At 43.4% G+C, this 17,217-nt stretch overlaps 1 protein-coding gene across 2 annotated transcripts in view; it reads left to right on the forward strand.

The window, feature by feature from the left end:
- Window positions 1-430: 430 nt before the first annotated feature.
- MCF2L2 (MCF.2 cell line derived transforming sequence-like 2) overlaps window positions 431-17,217 on the forward strand; it is a 162,585-nt gene continuing 145,798 nt past the window's right edge. Inside the window, exons 1-2 of one of the 2 annotated variants that reach the window (XM_054074843.1) lie at window positions 487-501; window positions 644-928. In XM_054074843.1, coding sequence (XP_053930818.1) covers window positions 826-928 — 103 coding nt within the window. In that variant the 5' untranslated portion in view covers window positions 487-501; window positions 644-825. Of the gene's footprint in view, window positions 929-17,217 lie in introns of both variants that reach the window. The other variant, XM_054074842.1, reaches the window with a different exon arrangement.

Below are 17,217 nucleotides of genomic sequence, written 5' to 3' on the forward strand. Positions count from 1 at the left end.
ACCAGTGCCTGCCTGCCCACGGGCACGGCTGAGCTCTGCGGCCGTGATGAGAGGTGACACTTGCCCAGCGTCCAGGGCTAATTAATTCACCCCTCTTGTACATGTACAAGGGTCCTGTGGAGGGGGTCCTGTGCGCTCAGTCACAGCAGGATCCCAGGGATCCCGTCCATGCAGGAGGGCAAGAAAACCTCTCACCACAGCAGCCCCAGAAAGCCCAGTGACCCCTTCCATGCATGCGGCGGCTCCATTTGTCAGGCAAGGGCTCTTAGAGGCGGTGGGAGGAGGGTCTCCGGGGACATTGAGGGGTTCCACGTGGGGACAGCCTTTAAGGCATCTGAGCGCCGGCTCGACTCCCAGGCACGCTGGTGAAGAGCATTGCAGAGCAGCTGCTGCTCCTAGAGCTCTCCTGCCAGCTCCACTCCTCCCGATGCCATTCCTACCTCCAGGATTTTTCCCTTACTCACACACAGCATCACCATCCAAAAGTCTCCCTGGAGGAAGGTATCTGCCTGCTGGTTTGTCTCTTTATCCTTTGCCTCATCCGCGGGAGAAGAGAGAATAAAAGCCATAAGCAATCAACTCGCCTGCTTCTTTTTCCTTTTTTTCTTTCCCCCCTCCTGCTCCCTTCCTGTTGTCCGGGCAGGGTAAATCCCGTTTTGAAAAGAGCTTTTCTAGGTGGGTGCATGGATGGCAGCACACTGGAAGAGGTGAGCAGCCGGCAGAAGATGTGAGCTGGAAGGGCCGTGCCGTGGGAGTGGTCCTCGCTTTGTGTGCGAGCGAGGCAGTGAGTGTGCAACCTCCCACTCTGGGTGCATCTTTTTTTGGATGCTCTGCAGTTCCCTGTGTGAAATGCTTTTTTGGTTAAAAGAAGAAGAGATGTCACATCAGGAGCTCACTCAGCGACTGACTACAGTCATCACCCATGTGGGTAAGGCATATTTATTTTTCTTCTCACTGCATTTGTGTAGATTTAGGGGCTCTGTTCCCCCAGGAGGTGCTGATGCTCTATACAGGCAGAAAGCCTTTGTGTGACAGTATCACACCTGTGCGTGAAATAGGAGCCATCAGCAGATTGCAAAACGATGGCTTTGGGCAATTAGACAGCCTTTTACTGATGATTTGGTTCGTTTTTCAAGCATGCACTTCTCTGAAAAGCAGAAGCAATAAGAGCAGAGAGTGTCCTACCTGTGAACTGATCTGTGTAAAATACCCAGGCACAGTCTTTTCTTGCAGGGAGGTGGTAGAGAAAAAGGGATGATGCTGGAGCAACAGCAGTGCTAACGTGCTTTGCATTCACTTGTGATACTGACATATTAGCCCATTATCAGAATCTTTTTTTATTGCCATTTCTGTTTCAAATGTTCTGGAAGGTGCTAAGACAGGATCCCAAAAGCTCTTCTCCATATCAGGCTTGATTTTACTGTTTGCTAACCTTCAAATACTAGTGAACACAGATAAGGCCCTATACTATGCACTGGCATCCTTTTAAGTCTAAGTTGGCTACCTGCTGGCTGGCATTGGTAACCACACTACAAGGAACCGGATAACCTGAAGCTGACAAGACAGTAGGAGATGCTGGTAATTAAAATATCAGCTGAGCAAGGCTTTTGGGACCCTTTTTTGTTACATACAATTGAGTTAAAGTGGATTGTGGCTGTGTTGCATCATGCAAAGAGAATATTTTAATTGAATTGCATGGAAGCAGATTTTATAGCTGTCAGTGTTCATAATGGATTGTGTGTTGTGAATGCCAAAGATGATGTACAGGTTCCCGAAATGGCTTTGCCATTGACTTTGCTCAATCTGCATATGAAACCAAGTGGGACCAAAATGTGGCTTTTGGAAAATATACAATTAAGATTTTAGATGAATATTCTTGTGTTTCGTATTAGCTGTAGCAATTGAATTAAGTTTAAGAAAGCAAATGCAATCAGTAGCTTGCCTAAAGAAATATCACAAAAGCAGACTTACACTGAATAAGACCAGGTCTCATGTCTTCAAACCCTTCTTCAGAGGCCAGTCTTGGTGCTCCTGGTAACCTCAGCAGGGGGTTGGGATGGGAGAGAGAATGTGATTGCCAGGAGAGCTTGCAGCGTCAGCCTTTTTGACCCAGTGATGCCAATATCAGTTGCTTTGCAATTGTTCAAATTCAGATTGACACACAGTCACATCAATTTACATTTTTCATAGAATCACAGAATGTTTTGGGTTGGAAGAGACTTTAAAGATCATACAGTTCCAGCGCCCCCACCACAGACACCTTCCACTAGGACAGGTTGTTTAAAACCTCATCTAACACAGCCTTGAACACCTCCAGGAGTGGGGCAGCCACCACTTCTCCAGGCAACATGGTCCAAGACCCCCCCACTCTCACAGGAAGAAATGTCTTCTTAATATCTAATCTACATCTCTCCTCTTTCAGCTTAAAACCGTTCCCCCTCGAGCTGTCACTGCACTCCCTGATAAAGAGACCCTCCTTAGCTTTCCCGTAGGACCCCTTTAAGTACTGAGAGGCTGCTATAATGTGTCCCCAAAGCCTTCTCTTCTCTAGGCTAAAAATCCTAACTCCTGCAGCCTGTCCTTGTATGGGAGGTTCTCCAGTCCTCTGATCATCTTCATGGTCCTCCCCCTAGTCTCGCTTTAATAGATCCGTGCCCTTCCTGTGCTGAAGACTCTAGAACTGAACACAGTACTCCAGGTGAGGTGTCATGAGAGTAGAGGGGGAGAATCATTTGGGCTTCAGTATGAGACACATTTAATTTTTTTAGGAAGAATATTTCAGTGGAGCCACAGGAATTTGTGCGTCTCCTGGTTTTCCTGTTAGACACAATACAGGTCCGTGTCATTCATATTGAGGACCCTTCTTGTTGTCAGGAGGGATTTGTTAGAGGTTAACATAGCATTATGTTAACATTTAGCAAAGTACGAAATTATTTTGGAAACTAAAATGATGTTAATGAACCCTTCCCCTGTTCCATGACAAATAGAGAAGTGGTTGTGTAGCTGAAGCTGGAAAGTTTCACTGGTCTCCTGGAGGCCAAGCAGTAAATCAGTCCTAGGAAGAAGAATGGAGCTCACAGAATCTTTTTTTCCATTTCACACTGAGGCAAGAGCCTTTTTCTCCAGCTTTCAACAGGGAAGATTAATCCCACCATTTTCCCAGCCATTCAGGACGTGGAAAGCAAACCCTACTTGTGGACTCCACCTGCCTTCTTGTAGACAGTGCTATATTTTTATCAAATCATGTAACTAGAAATAACAGCTGTACCCAAATGGAAGCAGGTAATGTTTAAAAAAAAGTTGGATTGGCTGAAGGAAAAACATGTCTTCCAAAGCAACTGGTGATGCACCATGTTTATGAATTACACCTTGTAACGTGAGTTGCCGTAGCTGAATCAGCAGTAGCTTATTGAAACAGTAATTCCTGGGCAGCTGCAGGGGTCTCTCGAAAGTTTACTGACAGTTTTTACAGCTGAAACAAGTAAAAAAGCTCTTATCCTCAGCAAACTGAGGAGATCCCTTGCCATGAACATACTTTATCGTGTTTACTATTTTTACAGCATTTATGACCCTCGTATTACCACTTGGGCTGGTGGCATTCAACCTGTCTAGTACGCAGCCAGCACTTGATTGGGAGCACAGCTCTCGACTCACCAGAAGCAGAAGGGAAGAGACTTATTCGCAACATTTGCAAAAAACCAAACAAGAACTTCATGGGAGTATTAAAACAACAGAGCTTTATATTTGCAATAAAACCTTTATGTGATCATTTTGGTCTGTGTGAAGTAGATGACACACCAGTTTATTTTTAATGTGTCAATAAGAGTGTCACAAACACAGTTAATTGCCTGGAGCTTAACTTATCTGTTCTGGGCAAAAGCTTTGATCCCTCATTAGCTAACTCATGTTAGACAGTTCATGTGCTTGTAAACAAAGCCTCTTATTTTGCTACAGACTTCATACATATAGCTACCTGCTTCAACCAAGTTAAAATCAAAGCATTGAAGTTATTTACCTACTCCACAGTCGCTATCTTAACTTGGTGCTTTTCTAGTACTGTGCACCCGTCCCTGTAGTGCATCTTTACACAGTGTCAAGCATTAAGACCAAACTAGATCTCTTAAATAGTCCTGTGGTCCCTCAGCTTCTCTGGGATTATTCCTAATTGCCCTGATGTGGGTGAGGTAAAGGGGCGGCCACAGGCATCTAGGGCAGGAGTAGTTTGTGAATGCTAGTAGGCTTTCTGCTTGCTATGGGAGATTTAGCACAAAATGTTACCCAATCTTGTTACCAAAACTGTGTCAGGAATCTTTTTTTGATTTAACCTACTTTCATGAAACTTGATTGTTGAGAGGTGTTGGGGAAACACTCATCTCTTGAAGAAAGCGTGTCCTTCGGGTAGGTGGGCAAATGGCAGCTCTTCTATGATGGGGAGGGAAGAAGCTTTGCTGTGTGCCGTGCCTGGTGCTGACAGCAGGATTGTTTTGTGTGGGGGAATGGTACAGCTCTTCCAGCTTGCGAAGCCCACCAGGATATGCTTTTGTGCACTCACTACCCACCCACACTTGGCAGTTGGTGCCCAGAAGTCTGATGCCAGCTTTGCTGCGTGTGGGCAATGTTCTGGGCAGTTACGCACACAAGCACCTCCACCCAGTGCCCCATTTTCTGCAGATTTTTATTCTTAAAATGATTTTATAATAAGATGGAGATGCCAGAACTGACGTCAGCTGTCTCAAAAGGAAGCAGAAGAGCTTGGCTCCTTTCTGTTACCAGTAAAGAATTCTGCAGTACATCAGAGGCAAGGTTTTCTTAGAGGCTTACAACAATGAAGTTGTAAGAGTTCCTCACAGCTTCAAATGGCAGCTGGATCCAGATGAGCTGATTGACAGTGTCCCTGGTAGGGGAGGCACTAATGTGAAATTACATTGCACAAAGCATTACATTGCACAAATGATATGTACAAGAAAAAAAGCCATATGTTCATGTCGGCTTTCATCTGGTTTTATACACTCTTATTTGCCCAGTCACCCATTTTATGAGTACAAAAAGGAATTTAAGCAACTTGATGGAGATCAAAAGGAAAGTCAGTGGCAGGACTTAGCTTAGGATAGACATTTCAGGACTTACACAATCACTTTAAATTCCTATCAGTTAACCACGGTGGGTTAATTCCTACCATTCTGGCTTAACCACCAGCTCTAAGGAGCAATGCACAATGTCAAGTGTCAAAATGCCTGTATATTTCAAGAGAAGCTGTACTACAATTTGGGAGAGGAAGTGAAGGATGGTACTGCGTCCATTTGACCGTATGAGAGGAATTTAGGTCAGCAGAATGGAATAACCCGAGCTGGCACTTGTCCGAGGCCAGTGGCTTAGCGTCACAAGTCACAGAATCTGTTTTATGCTGCAAAGCTACAAATAATCTAATATGTCACAGCTGGATAGACAATTGCAATGTTTCTGATCTGTGTCTGTGTACAGCAAGGACGCTCAAAAGAGATTTTTTAAGAAATTTGCTTTCAAGGTACCATATCAAATCAGCCTTCTGCTGCTTCTAATGCAAAAGCTTAAGTCAAAGCAATGGAAATTCCTCTGTCTGCAACAGAAAATTGTTCCCTTTGTTTCAGAGCATTCATGCATTTCAGAAACTCTTTTTGAACCACCGATTCTATGGCTCTGCCCTACTTACAGTTTTCTGGTGAGCAGTTAGGGGCAACCCGTCTTTTCTGCTGACAACAGCACACCAAGTTTCCTTACCTGAAAGTAAGATACAGTCATATGGGATGTGCCTCTATCACTGCATTCCCAATGAAACAGGACAAGAGAAAACTGCAGAATGTGTTTGCTAAATTTGCTTGGGATCTCATGCTAATGAGAAGTGGTAGTTTGGAGTTCCTTTTCACATTAACCTACTTCTATTAAAAAAATTACCTTTTGTGATCATGTTATCTGCATCTTTCTCTCTGTACCCCAGTGAAGCTTTTAAACTGTCGGCCAATGTTTGCCAAATTTGGTGATGTGACCAAGGTCATAAAATAATACGTTCATGCAAAAGATGAAAATAGTGACTAAAGAAAAGAGAAAGATGCAATTAACGAAGAAAAGGCTAACAAACTCATTCTAGTAGACTCAAGAGAATCCAGATGAGAAAGTGGAATAGGGGAAAGGAGAGGTAATAACAGTTTATCCTTTCAGTTTCACAGCTTAAAAAAAGCTACTTGCTTACATTTTTGTTCCTAGATTGTGGCTATTAATTTTACTCCATTCTATATGGCTTATTCTGTGCAGCTGTTTCACTGGGAACTGTTTAATAAGGAACTATTTAAAAGTGTTTTGCTAACACTGCAAAGTTTGTGCCTATAAAAAGTGGAAATCAAGCTTTCACAAAAATCTATGAAAAATGTGTCTAGTGCCCTCTCAAAGACATGGAATATTCCAAGTAGCACATGGTACTTCTTTAAAGCCCAGGTTCTAACCTGGTTTATTGTGGCATGATCAGAAATAAAGACCATAAGAAATTGTTATGAGTTGGGGATCCATAACACTAGTTTGTCTTTGTCTCAAGGCAAGATATTTATGTTATAGTTTGGCCTAGGTGGACAGAAGTGACTAAAGGCTTCCCAGAATGAGTTGAAACAGTGGTCTGCACTACGGCTGCTTCTATTTCAAGAAGGAACAGCTCAGAGGTGTTTCTCTTCTGCATTCCATCCTTCATTTTAGCTGACTACATTTTCATATGCGATGTGACTCTGCCTCTACCACCTTTAACAGAATTCAAGAGAAAGTTGGAAAAATCCTGCAATATCCAGGTGTTACCATCAATCATTTCTCTTATAGCAGCAGGCAGTGAGCAGAGCCATGCAGAGCCCCAGAGAACTGAAAGACTGCTTACAGCCCTAGCAGTTTTGTCAGTTATTGGTATCATCCCCAAAACTGGCTGTTAAAACCCTGAGTTTTCATTCTCAAGCCACTAAGAGACCAGGATGTTGGGAAGGAAAGGGTACAGGAGTAGCTGCCACCCACCATCTGCTTGCTGCACGGTTTTCACACTTTCTACTTACGCATTTTGTGATGGCAGCTGTTGAAGACAGGGCACTAGGCTGGATGGAACTGAGGTGTGATCCAGTCTGTCAATCTGTGGGTCACAGTCTGTTTCAAAAGTCTCCAAACTGCTGCTGTTAAATCTAATGCTACAGCAGACTCCCTCTGTCCTTTACTTTGCAGCCTTACCTCAGTGATGGCTTGTAGGTGTTTGTTTCTTGGTGAGTGCACGGAAGGGTGTTTGATGTGATGAAATTATTAAAGGAAAGTTAGGTGGCAGGATCCAAGTTTTGCAGTTAGTTCTGGTGGTGCCCATTGTCTCTTCCACAGCTATGCATGCCAGGCACTGCATCCTGGGCATCCTTAGAAAGCTTTGCTGGGCTCTGTGGTTTGTCTGTTGGTGCCTGGTATGTAGTTGGGAGTGAGAAGTATTATTCCAAGATGCACGTTTCAGTTGCAAGCAAGTCTGTATGCCGGCTGTTGGAGTCACCTCTTCTCATAGCTTTCCTGAATCTACCTCTGTATTTCAGACTGTTTTAATACAGCAGAAATGATGAACTACCAGCTTCCAGAGCAGGCATTTGCAAACACTATGTGGTGTTTTTAAGGTGGTGGTATTGCTTCAGATTTATATATGTGGTAGTGGTGTTTCTTTAGAGGAGGAGAGGCAGGGAAAGAGGTTGGTTATTAAATTAGAATAATAACAATTAAAAAAAGAAGAATTAGGTAGTATAGGTCACAAGCAGGGGAAAATGACTTCTTGCAGCATCATTCATTAAGCTAGTCAGAGTGTGGAACTTCCCTCTCTCCTCTTAAACACTCCAGAACAAGCTTTGGACTACTTGGCAAGAATAGCCAGGGGCAACTCTCCAGAGGAAAGCAAGGATAGGAGTTTTCCTTCTATGTGAGGTCTCTGGGTCAGGCACAATGAAAGCTGCTGGCACTGACAAAAGTCATCTCTTGCTAACAAGGTAGGAATTTGTGACCATTCTGCAGTACTAAATTCCAGATTAAAAAACAAATAGGGCCAGAAGGAAGTAGAGAGGAGCCCCTGTCTGTTCCCATCTCTGTGGCAGAGGGAAGCTCAGATGGCCTCTGCAAATTAAACTGAGCTGACATCTATCACAGTTTCTGGCAGCTTGTTAAATACATGGGCCTTTTTCCACCTCTTGCCTCATCTTTTATTTAATTCATTTTCTCGCCATCCATATGGTGCCTGAATCCAAGAGATCCCCTGAGAAGACATTTCCCTAGGGGAAACAGGTTCAGCTCCAGGGAAGATACTTACAGCACGTGACTGTCTCAATGAGTAGAGAATAAGCTAAACAATTTCATTGCTGTTACTCCTCTGCACTGTGTTTGAGGCCTCTCTTAGCTTCCAAGGAATGACTCGGCATTCACTCTAGGATGAGTCTTTCTGGATGAGGCTTGGATGGCTGCTAAAATAATTTTGATGGCACAATGTCTGGTACCTGATACTAGCCCCATTTGTATATTTTTTCCCCTTTTATAGTGCTGGGCTTGTGTTTGGGCAGTTGGGAGAAGGTAAACCATGGATGTTTTGTGCTAATGCTAATGTGTTGTAGCCCACTGACTGAGCCTCTTGTACATCACTTTAGAGCAGCACAATAACATCTGGATTTACCAAGGTGGTCAGTGGGGAAGTGACTGGAAAAACCTGTGTTCCCTACAAAGCTGCCTGCTCCTACTCACATTAGAAAATGCTGGAGAATGATGAGAACAGGATAACATGGCACATGGATCATTAATAGTCAGTCAGCTTTGGTGACTCACACTAACCAGTGCAGCAGAAATGGCCATAATTGAACTGAGGAACAGGAGAGAGACACCGTAAAGAAACAGCTGACTCTTACAGGCACAGATGGAGAAATATCACTTGTAAATACTTAAATAATCTTTAAATCATGGCACAGAGGGAGGTACTGCTCTGAGAGTAGAAATACTGTAAAGAAAACTGGTGAGTTTAGTGGAGGAAAGGACAGCAGTCTCCACTTTGGCATAGGAACAGATGTGTAGGGGACAATCAGGTTGAGATCACAGTATCTGCAAGCTCCACTGTCATGTAAGCCCAACTGTGCATCTGTGAGTCCAAAGACAGAACTACGTCTAAGGAATGACTGAGGTCATGTACTGGAAGAAATCCATGTCCACCATGTGAACTGAGGCTGGTATAAATCTGAAGCAACAACATTTATTCAAGGGTGAAATATGTTACATTTCTGCCCACCCACTTCTTGTCATTTGTGGTGCAGCTTTACAAAAGGCTGCAAAATAGGCCTGCAAATAATTCAGTATTAATGAATAGTCCTTTCTCTCATTCTCTATTAAAATATTCTTTGCATTATAGTAGGGAATGAAGCACTGAACTGAGACAGACAATCCCCAGCTTCAGTGGGCCCTAGGATTTAGTTCCATGTCTCCATCTTTTCCAGCCACTGGAGGGTTCTAGCAGTACAGAACAATACCCCAGGCAGCGTGGCCAAAGGAAAGACAGGCTGCCAGGATCAAAGAGCCATGCTATCATGAAATGTTTGTCTATGTTGTTTAGCAAAACAATATGCGCACAATAGCTCGAAACCACCTTTGCACCTGCTGTTCATTGTATTTGTGTTTGTGAAAACGCATTGTTCTAAAATCACTGCTGTCATGAAATTTGAGTCCTGACTTCTTAAGGCAGTCGAGAGCTAAAGAAGCAGAGTGAAAGCACTGATTCTCCACGCCTTCATAGAGATGCACTGCCACCCTTTTTAATCCACCGTGCCTCAAAGGTGAACTGCATGCATGGTTTGGTTCTAGTATAAGGGACTACCATCTGGTGCCCTACTGATTTGAGGACTTAGGGGCTTGTTTGGCACTTCCAGGTGGCCAGCCCTGTCCTCCCTAACCATGGCGGAGCTTCCCTGATTCCAGAGCTACGTGAATACAACAGAGAGGATGTTCACTGAGGACTCAGTGGCAGTGAGTGCAGGACTATTAAAGTGAATGGAAAACTGACTCTCTGGAGCCTTAAACAAAGATACAAAGGGCCTTTTTTTGGATGTTAGTCCAGCTTTGATTTTAAAAGTCGCTGATTCCTGACCTGGATTACTGAAGCATGGGAGTAAAGGTTAAATTGCTGCAGAAGCCAATATCCTTTGAAACATTGCAAAGAGGTGATGGGAAATGAGCTCTCATCAATATTACGACAGCGGCTCTCATCCAGGAAGGTGCAAAGAGCTCTCTATTTGTGTGTGCATGAGGAGCTGTTAGCACTCTGTGCTCTGCAGGACCAGATATTTTTGTCTGAGTGTACTCGGCTGTAGCTGGGCCAGCTATAGTCCCTGCTGCAAACAGACGGAAGAGGCAGCACAGTGCAGGCACTGCCTTGGGAGCGGAGACTTATGACCTACTGTCAGAGTTCCCTGAGTTCATTTGGGGATCTAGGGTCAGCTCCTGTAAAAGCTCAAGGAAAGCCAGGCTGAGAGGATCTTGAGTCAGATGCCCCACATCCACACGTGCAGACTGTAATCTCTGTGCTTCCAGTTACCTCCATCTGCGTCTCAAAGATCTTGGATGGAGATCAGCAGCTCTTATGCTGAGACTCTTTAGGTACCCATCCATATCACCTAATAGTGAGCATCCCGACGGTACTACAGTGGGACTTCCATAGTACCAATCCATATATTAACACCATATGTTACAGACATCACGAGAAAGGCTGGATCTGCCACTTCCATGCAGGCTGTTGCCTAGGGCAACAAGATATGAGGGACTGCAAACCATTTAGCTACTGCTTTCTCTGCATGACTGTGAGCTGTATGATTTCCAGTTTCCCTTGGGCAATGAATTGTCTACAGCTGGCCCTGGACACAAGAGCAGTTATCTGCATTTCCAACACATAAGTACAAGCCAAACAATGCTAATGTACAGTGTTTTGGTCTGTCTGGCAACATCTGCTGACAAGATCTGACTCTCCTCATTCAATATGTGCTTTGAGCTTCAGAGATTTTATAGGAGTCACTCCCGGTTAACACTGGAGAACTACTTCAAGATACCAGAACGTGGAAAGGTGAAGAAAATATAAACCCAGAGATGGTATCTTTCAGTATTGCAGGAAAGTGATCATTAATGTAGCAGCCATATTTTAATTATATATAGGTAGAGGATTAGCCCACAGTTGCTGGCATCTCCCGTTATTATTGCTGCAATATCAATAGTTTAGTTAGGACTTTCTGAGGATGTGCAACTGCTGACAGACAGTTACTGAGGGAAAGTACTGCAGAATACACATGCAGCTTAGTAACAAAGATAAATAGAAATGAGATGATTTGACATGTGAAGTTTGAATGTGTCATCTATTGATCATATATGTTAAACCTTAACACTTGAAATGCATTTTTTTTGGGCATGGATTTTGTATTCTAAAAGAATTGCTGTGGCTAGAATTACCATCAGGAGAGTTTGCTCTTGTTATCAATCAATGATCCTTCACATAACAAAGGACAACTATAAATATTTCCCCCTTTTGAGCCTGAAGTTCACTGTTACCCATTACACTTTGGTTCAGAGGTCTCTGCAGCCAAAGCTTAATGTCTGAAGAGATCAATATTGGTGTTTGCAGCATAAAAGCCAAAGCTGATGACATACATAGGAGCCATACTATTGATTTTGCAATATTTAGAGAAAAGGTTATGTCAAACAGAAATAGATATGGCCTTAGTATGACCCTAAGCTGTGATTGGGTGCACAACTAGTCAGAAAGCTCCCAGCAATTACATGCCAGTAGTTGGTGCATGAAGGCTGCTGGGAAAATCTGATTAATCCTTGTTATTGTGATCAGCTTATTTTGTGAAAACAAAATTCCTTATTTTTTGAAAGAGATTCAAAGCTACTCTCATCATCTGCCTCAGATATCTGCACTGTTATCAATATCCAATATCTTTTCGTCTTTCCAATTGCTGAAGCCAGGACAGGCTTCACAGCAGACTGAAGTCACAGCTCATTTTGAGGTAAACTTTTTGGGTTTTATTTTTTTTTTTGTAGCTCACAAAAATCCAACTTTCTGGCTTTGTTATCAGCTAGAGGAGATTGCAGTTTCAGCAGTGTGCAATTGTCATTTTGGATCATGTTGAATTACACCCTGGCTTTACAGCAGAGCCTTAGTGCATAGTTGTGTCTTGAATGCACGCGTGTTAATTCTTGATCTCTTTAGGAGCCACAGTTTAAGTTTTACATAAAAGTCATTTTCCTGTTTAGGAGTAAGTGCATCCATTTATTTTAATCTCTACAAAGTGAGAGAGAGCCTAATCTTTTGGCAGCTTCTCTTTCAGCAAACGTGAGAGTCTGTTGAGATTTTGATAACTTAATTGAGCACTACAAAACTTATTAAAAGTCTTAAATATCTGCTAGGAATTAAAGTGACTAGGGATATATCTTACAGGAAAATAAGGCTGGCAGTAGTTTGATCATCCTCCCTCCTCAGAACGCAGTCCCACAATACCTGAGCAGAGATGATGACAGATTCAAATGACACATCAGGTCTAAGTTAATCTATCAAGTCTAAACTGCAGAACAGGAAAAGCAGAGAGAGCAGCTGAAAACAGCATTACCCACTGCATAAGGGTAAGAAGGACCGGTGGCTCTCTTAAATGGAGGAGCTGGAGCACTGGCTGGAAGGTGCCTTGGTGGGAGCCTCAGGTGAGAATGCTCTGGCAGCTAAGGCTGATGAGGGCGCTTGGGATGCTACACGCTGCTGCTTAATGCAAAATGTTTTCTCAGTACATCTCACATGCTCCAAAATACCTGCCTTGTGCACTTCAGCACTGATATGTGGGATCTGTCATTGAGCCTGGTTTTAAATGTCCTTGTTATTGTCTTATTTTTATTTCAAACAGTTTGCTGATTCTTAGCAGCTTCAGTTCAGTGGCCTTTGCTATCAGACCTGCTGCCTCTGAAAGCATGGGGTAGTAATTAGCCTGACACACGCTGCAAAACCTTAATGACCAAGATGCTATTTTAACACGGTGTTAAAAAGAAGGAGAAATCTACAAAGGACATGAAATACTGTGAAGAATCTCTGCCATGTGCAAGGCTACAATCAAGAAAGGGTTATTTTTTGGTAGGTCCCCATTAATCTTGCAGCTTTACTGCAGTAATTGCAATTGATCTTAGACAAATTTTATTAATATGTTGGGATTCCGTACCCAGCTGAGGATATTTTTTCTTATGCTTCATTATTTGTATTGAGATTTTAAAGTTCATTGGTGGGTTCTTGTAATGCTCTGACACGATTAAGAAATATTGCTTCTTTTTTTTTTCACAGTTGATTGCTATTCTTGAAGCAAGTATATGTAAAACAGAAGACAGGCAGGAAAATACTGTGTAGAATTATATGAATTTATGGTACAAATGAGGGTATAAATAGGGTAAATAGGAGGGTGTAAATAGGAGGTGAAACTCATTTCCCCACCTGCAAAGCAGGTAGCAATTAGGAGCAGGTGTTATCATTATCATTATTAGTGGCGTGGAGAATGGCTGCAGGGCCTGTTCCAAAGGAGCTATGAGAGAGACACTAGCTGAAAGAAATGAAACAAGAAGGTAGATTTTTTTTAGGAGTAGAGGGAAATACAAAAGAGAGGCTGTAAGGCTGTATGATGGCAGTTGAGATTGGAAAGCTGTGTGGGTGGCCTGCAGACTGCATGGAAGGCTAATCTGAGGCTTGGTGCCTGTATGCTGTGGAGGTCTGAAGGGTCTGTACTATCTGGGAAGGTGGAAGAGCGTGGAGGAGAAGAAAAAGACTCTTCGGAAGCTGGGAGGCTACGTGGGAGACCTGAAGGCCTGGTGGGTGCCTTGTAATTCCTGTGTTGTATGGACAGTCTGGAAGCCTGATCTGAGTCCAATGTTATAAACAAACATGTCTCAGAGACTTAAGAAAGAAGTATTTTTACTTGCAAGAGATCCTATGGATAGAGCCCAGGGAATCAAGCAATAATTATGGTTTATTTACCAGCATGTTAAGCAATTACATTCCTTTTCAGTCAGGGTAATTTTGTGGAGGTAGTTGTTAACCTAAAGCTCTTGGAGCCTTCAGGGCTGCAGGAGGTGAAAGAAAAAGCAGAGACTGTTCAGATGGTGTAGCATCTTAAGAGGGAGGAGCATTTGGGAAGGAAGAGAAGAGGCGGTTTACTCTGAACATCTTCACATCACTTAAGGATTAATTTGAGTGATAACTGGTTGCTGTAGTTGGTTTTCCAGTGGTGTCTAGAGGCACTGGCCAGGTGAGCAGGGTGGTTCTTGGAGTCTGCCTGTGGTATTGCTCTCTGCTGGTGTGTAGGGTCAGATGGCACAGATGTCCTCAGCATAAGACTCCAGCAGATGTGTCACCTACTCAAATCTTCTTTCAGTGGTGCATATGTACTGAAAATGTATGGTTTAACCTTTGCTGCCCATATGCAGTGTACCTCTGTCTGTATCTTTGGAGCCATGCTCTAAGTACAGCTGACTGAAAAGCGTGCTCTGCTACTGAGATGGTGCTGACAGATATTTCTAGTTTGCAGGTCCAGGAGAGATCATGCTGATCTACATCAGAGTTGCTGCAGATCTTTGTAATAATGACCAAACACCCTCCAGCTCCAGGCAGTACCAATGCAAGTATGGGTCTTTGGTAGCTCAGAGAATCAAAAGTCCAGTGTAGACAGACCTTTACTTGGGAGCAATCAGGAGGATGGCATGCTGTTTCGTCCGGATGCCCTTCTCCTTTTTGAGGTTAACTGTCTCATATGTCTGACATGGTTTCATTCTTGACAAGAGAGTAGTTCTAACTGTGAACCTACTGCTTTTAGTTGCTTTCAAACTACTTTGCTGTTGCTTTGTTAAGCTGAACGTCTTTGCATTTAAAGATTCTTCTCAGTGTAAGCCAATTTGAAGGGCTCTTGAGCCAGTGGGAGATGTATGGATATCTGTTTTTAGCATATTCCTCCCCAAATCTTGGCTTTTGTGGAGCAAGGCTTTGGGTGAAATTATTCCCCACCACCACTCCAAGCCTTCTTAAAATGTTTCTCAGATGCATCAGCAAATTAAAAAACGCAAAAATATTATTCATAAACTGTATCCTTTTATTGGCAATTAAATGGGAAATTGTCTATTTCATGAGAGTTACAGTCTCTCTGTGGTGCCAAAGTGCTCAGCTGAGAATCACTAGAGAAATACAAAGAATTATTTATTGCTATATTCCATGAAGTGGACTTATGCCCATTGGGACTAAGGTCTGTAAACGGATGTGGGATTTAGATACATTTCATTGAGTTAATCTGTGCTGGTCAGCAGAAAGCATTTGTAGTGGGCTTCCTGGCAGGCTAAAGAGCAGTTTCTTATCTCATCAGAACACTGCACCATCCAGCTTTAGGCAATTTAAGTCCATAGTGCTGTTGAAATCAAAGCACTGTCCTTATTTTGTGTTGGGTGATAGTCTAGTCTTGTGCTTACAGTATTTTGCACACGAAAGTGTATGAGTGCTGTGTGTAGTGGGACATTTGAGTTGGTAGGAAGGTCTTTGTGCACTAGCGTGGTGTTGCAGAGAAACCCTTGCACAGCCTGTTGTAGGACAAGTTATCTCAGATGCAGTGCTATGCTGTTTCTGCACCTGAAGCTCATTTACAGGCATCTGTTTTATTGTGTGGACCCACTTGCCTTTAGTATATATGTTCCCTAGATAATTTTGGGCTCGCTGAGAAAGGAAGCGAGGCTTTTTTGCTCATGCTTTGTCTGTCTGTCCCAGCTGGCCCCTTTTCATATAATTTTAGCAGCTCTTGCCTGGTTTTGAGAAAGGATTGAAACTCTTGGTTTCCTGTAAATCTGGTGAAAATAGGTTGTGTGAGAGAGCCAATCATTCATTCACCCTGCTGTTAGACATTAGAAGGTGAGGACAGTGTGGGATGATGAAAACCAGTAATTGTGCTGTTTGGGGAGGAGAGGAAAAGGACTGGGAGTGTGGTTGTGGGACAATGTCTTGGCCTTGCTGTGCCATGTTTCTTGATGCAGTGCTCTGGGTGGGGTGAGGTAAAAGAAGTGTATGCATGATGTACACTGATGCACATGCTAGCAGGTTATTCATTCCTTTATTTTCCTGCTGCACGCCAGGCTTTGGTATAACTTGGGAAGTTGCCCTGTAGATTATGGCTTTCTGGAAGCTTAAATTTATTACATATAACAGCCTAGAGACAAAGCTGCAGACAATAAACTGGGGGCAGCTCAGGTGTTGAGGCTGAGGGTGGGTGTGAGGAAGGAACAGCTCTACAGCATCAAACATTGAGCAGGACAAATTCCTACTGCCTGGATGTAGGTATGTCCATCTGCCTCATGCTTGCGCTTGTGGGTGCACACCAAGGAGAGTGCTGCAGCCTCTCATTTGCAGGTGCCCAGCACTGGGAAACTCCCTTGTGGGCAGGTCCTTCAAGGACAAACCTCTGGTTTCTGACAGAAGCCCTGTCCTGGGGAAAAAAATGTCTTGCCAGGACAGAGGGTCCAACTCCTCTTTGATTTTTATCCTCGGTTGCCTACAAGGATGCAAGCCTTACCCTAGGGGATGTGAAAGGATTGTGTTTGATGTCTGTCTGTTATCTGAGAGAGCCCAGTCAGTGAAAGCGTTGGTGCTCAGAAAAGTCTAGATAGGAGCTCCTTTTTCCCTTGTGGACTGCTCAGAGTAACTGCTCAGAGTAACTGAATGAACCTCCGCGCACAGACATGCAAACAGGAAGAAATCAATAGTCTCTGAAGTCAAATATCCCGCTCTGTGTAGTAATTGATATTGAGTGTTTGAGAGATAGCAATAAAACATTGGAAATGCCTTTACTGTACTTTGTAACATGAGAAGCTGTTTCTTCCCGTTCAGCTAACATTTGGCACGTGTCCAAAGCCCCAAGTACCAACAGTCCTTGTGTTTCTTACGGATCTTATTTTTTTCCCTGTGTCTTTCTGGTCTTCCTTTATCTGCTTTAACCTATGAATTGCAATAACAACGACAAAAATGCTGCTTACATTGAGGAATGCGTACAGCTGCTCCTGAGGGAAAGAAGCTGTCCTGGTGGTCTTTGCTGCATGGATCCAGCAACTGTTCTGTGCTGCCAGTGCTCAGTGGTTGCAGGAAGAAAAAGGGAAGAGAAAGAGGAGTAGGGCAGT

This window comes from Cuculus canorus, chromosome 9 (assembly GCF_017976375.1).
Source record: "Cuculus canorus isolate bCucCan1 chromosome 9, bCucCan1.pri, whole genome shotgun sequence".
Classification (NCBI taxonomy): Eukaryota; Metazoa; Chordata; class Aves; order Cuculiformes; family Cuculidae; genus Cuculus; species Cuculus canorus.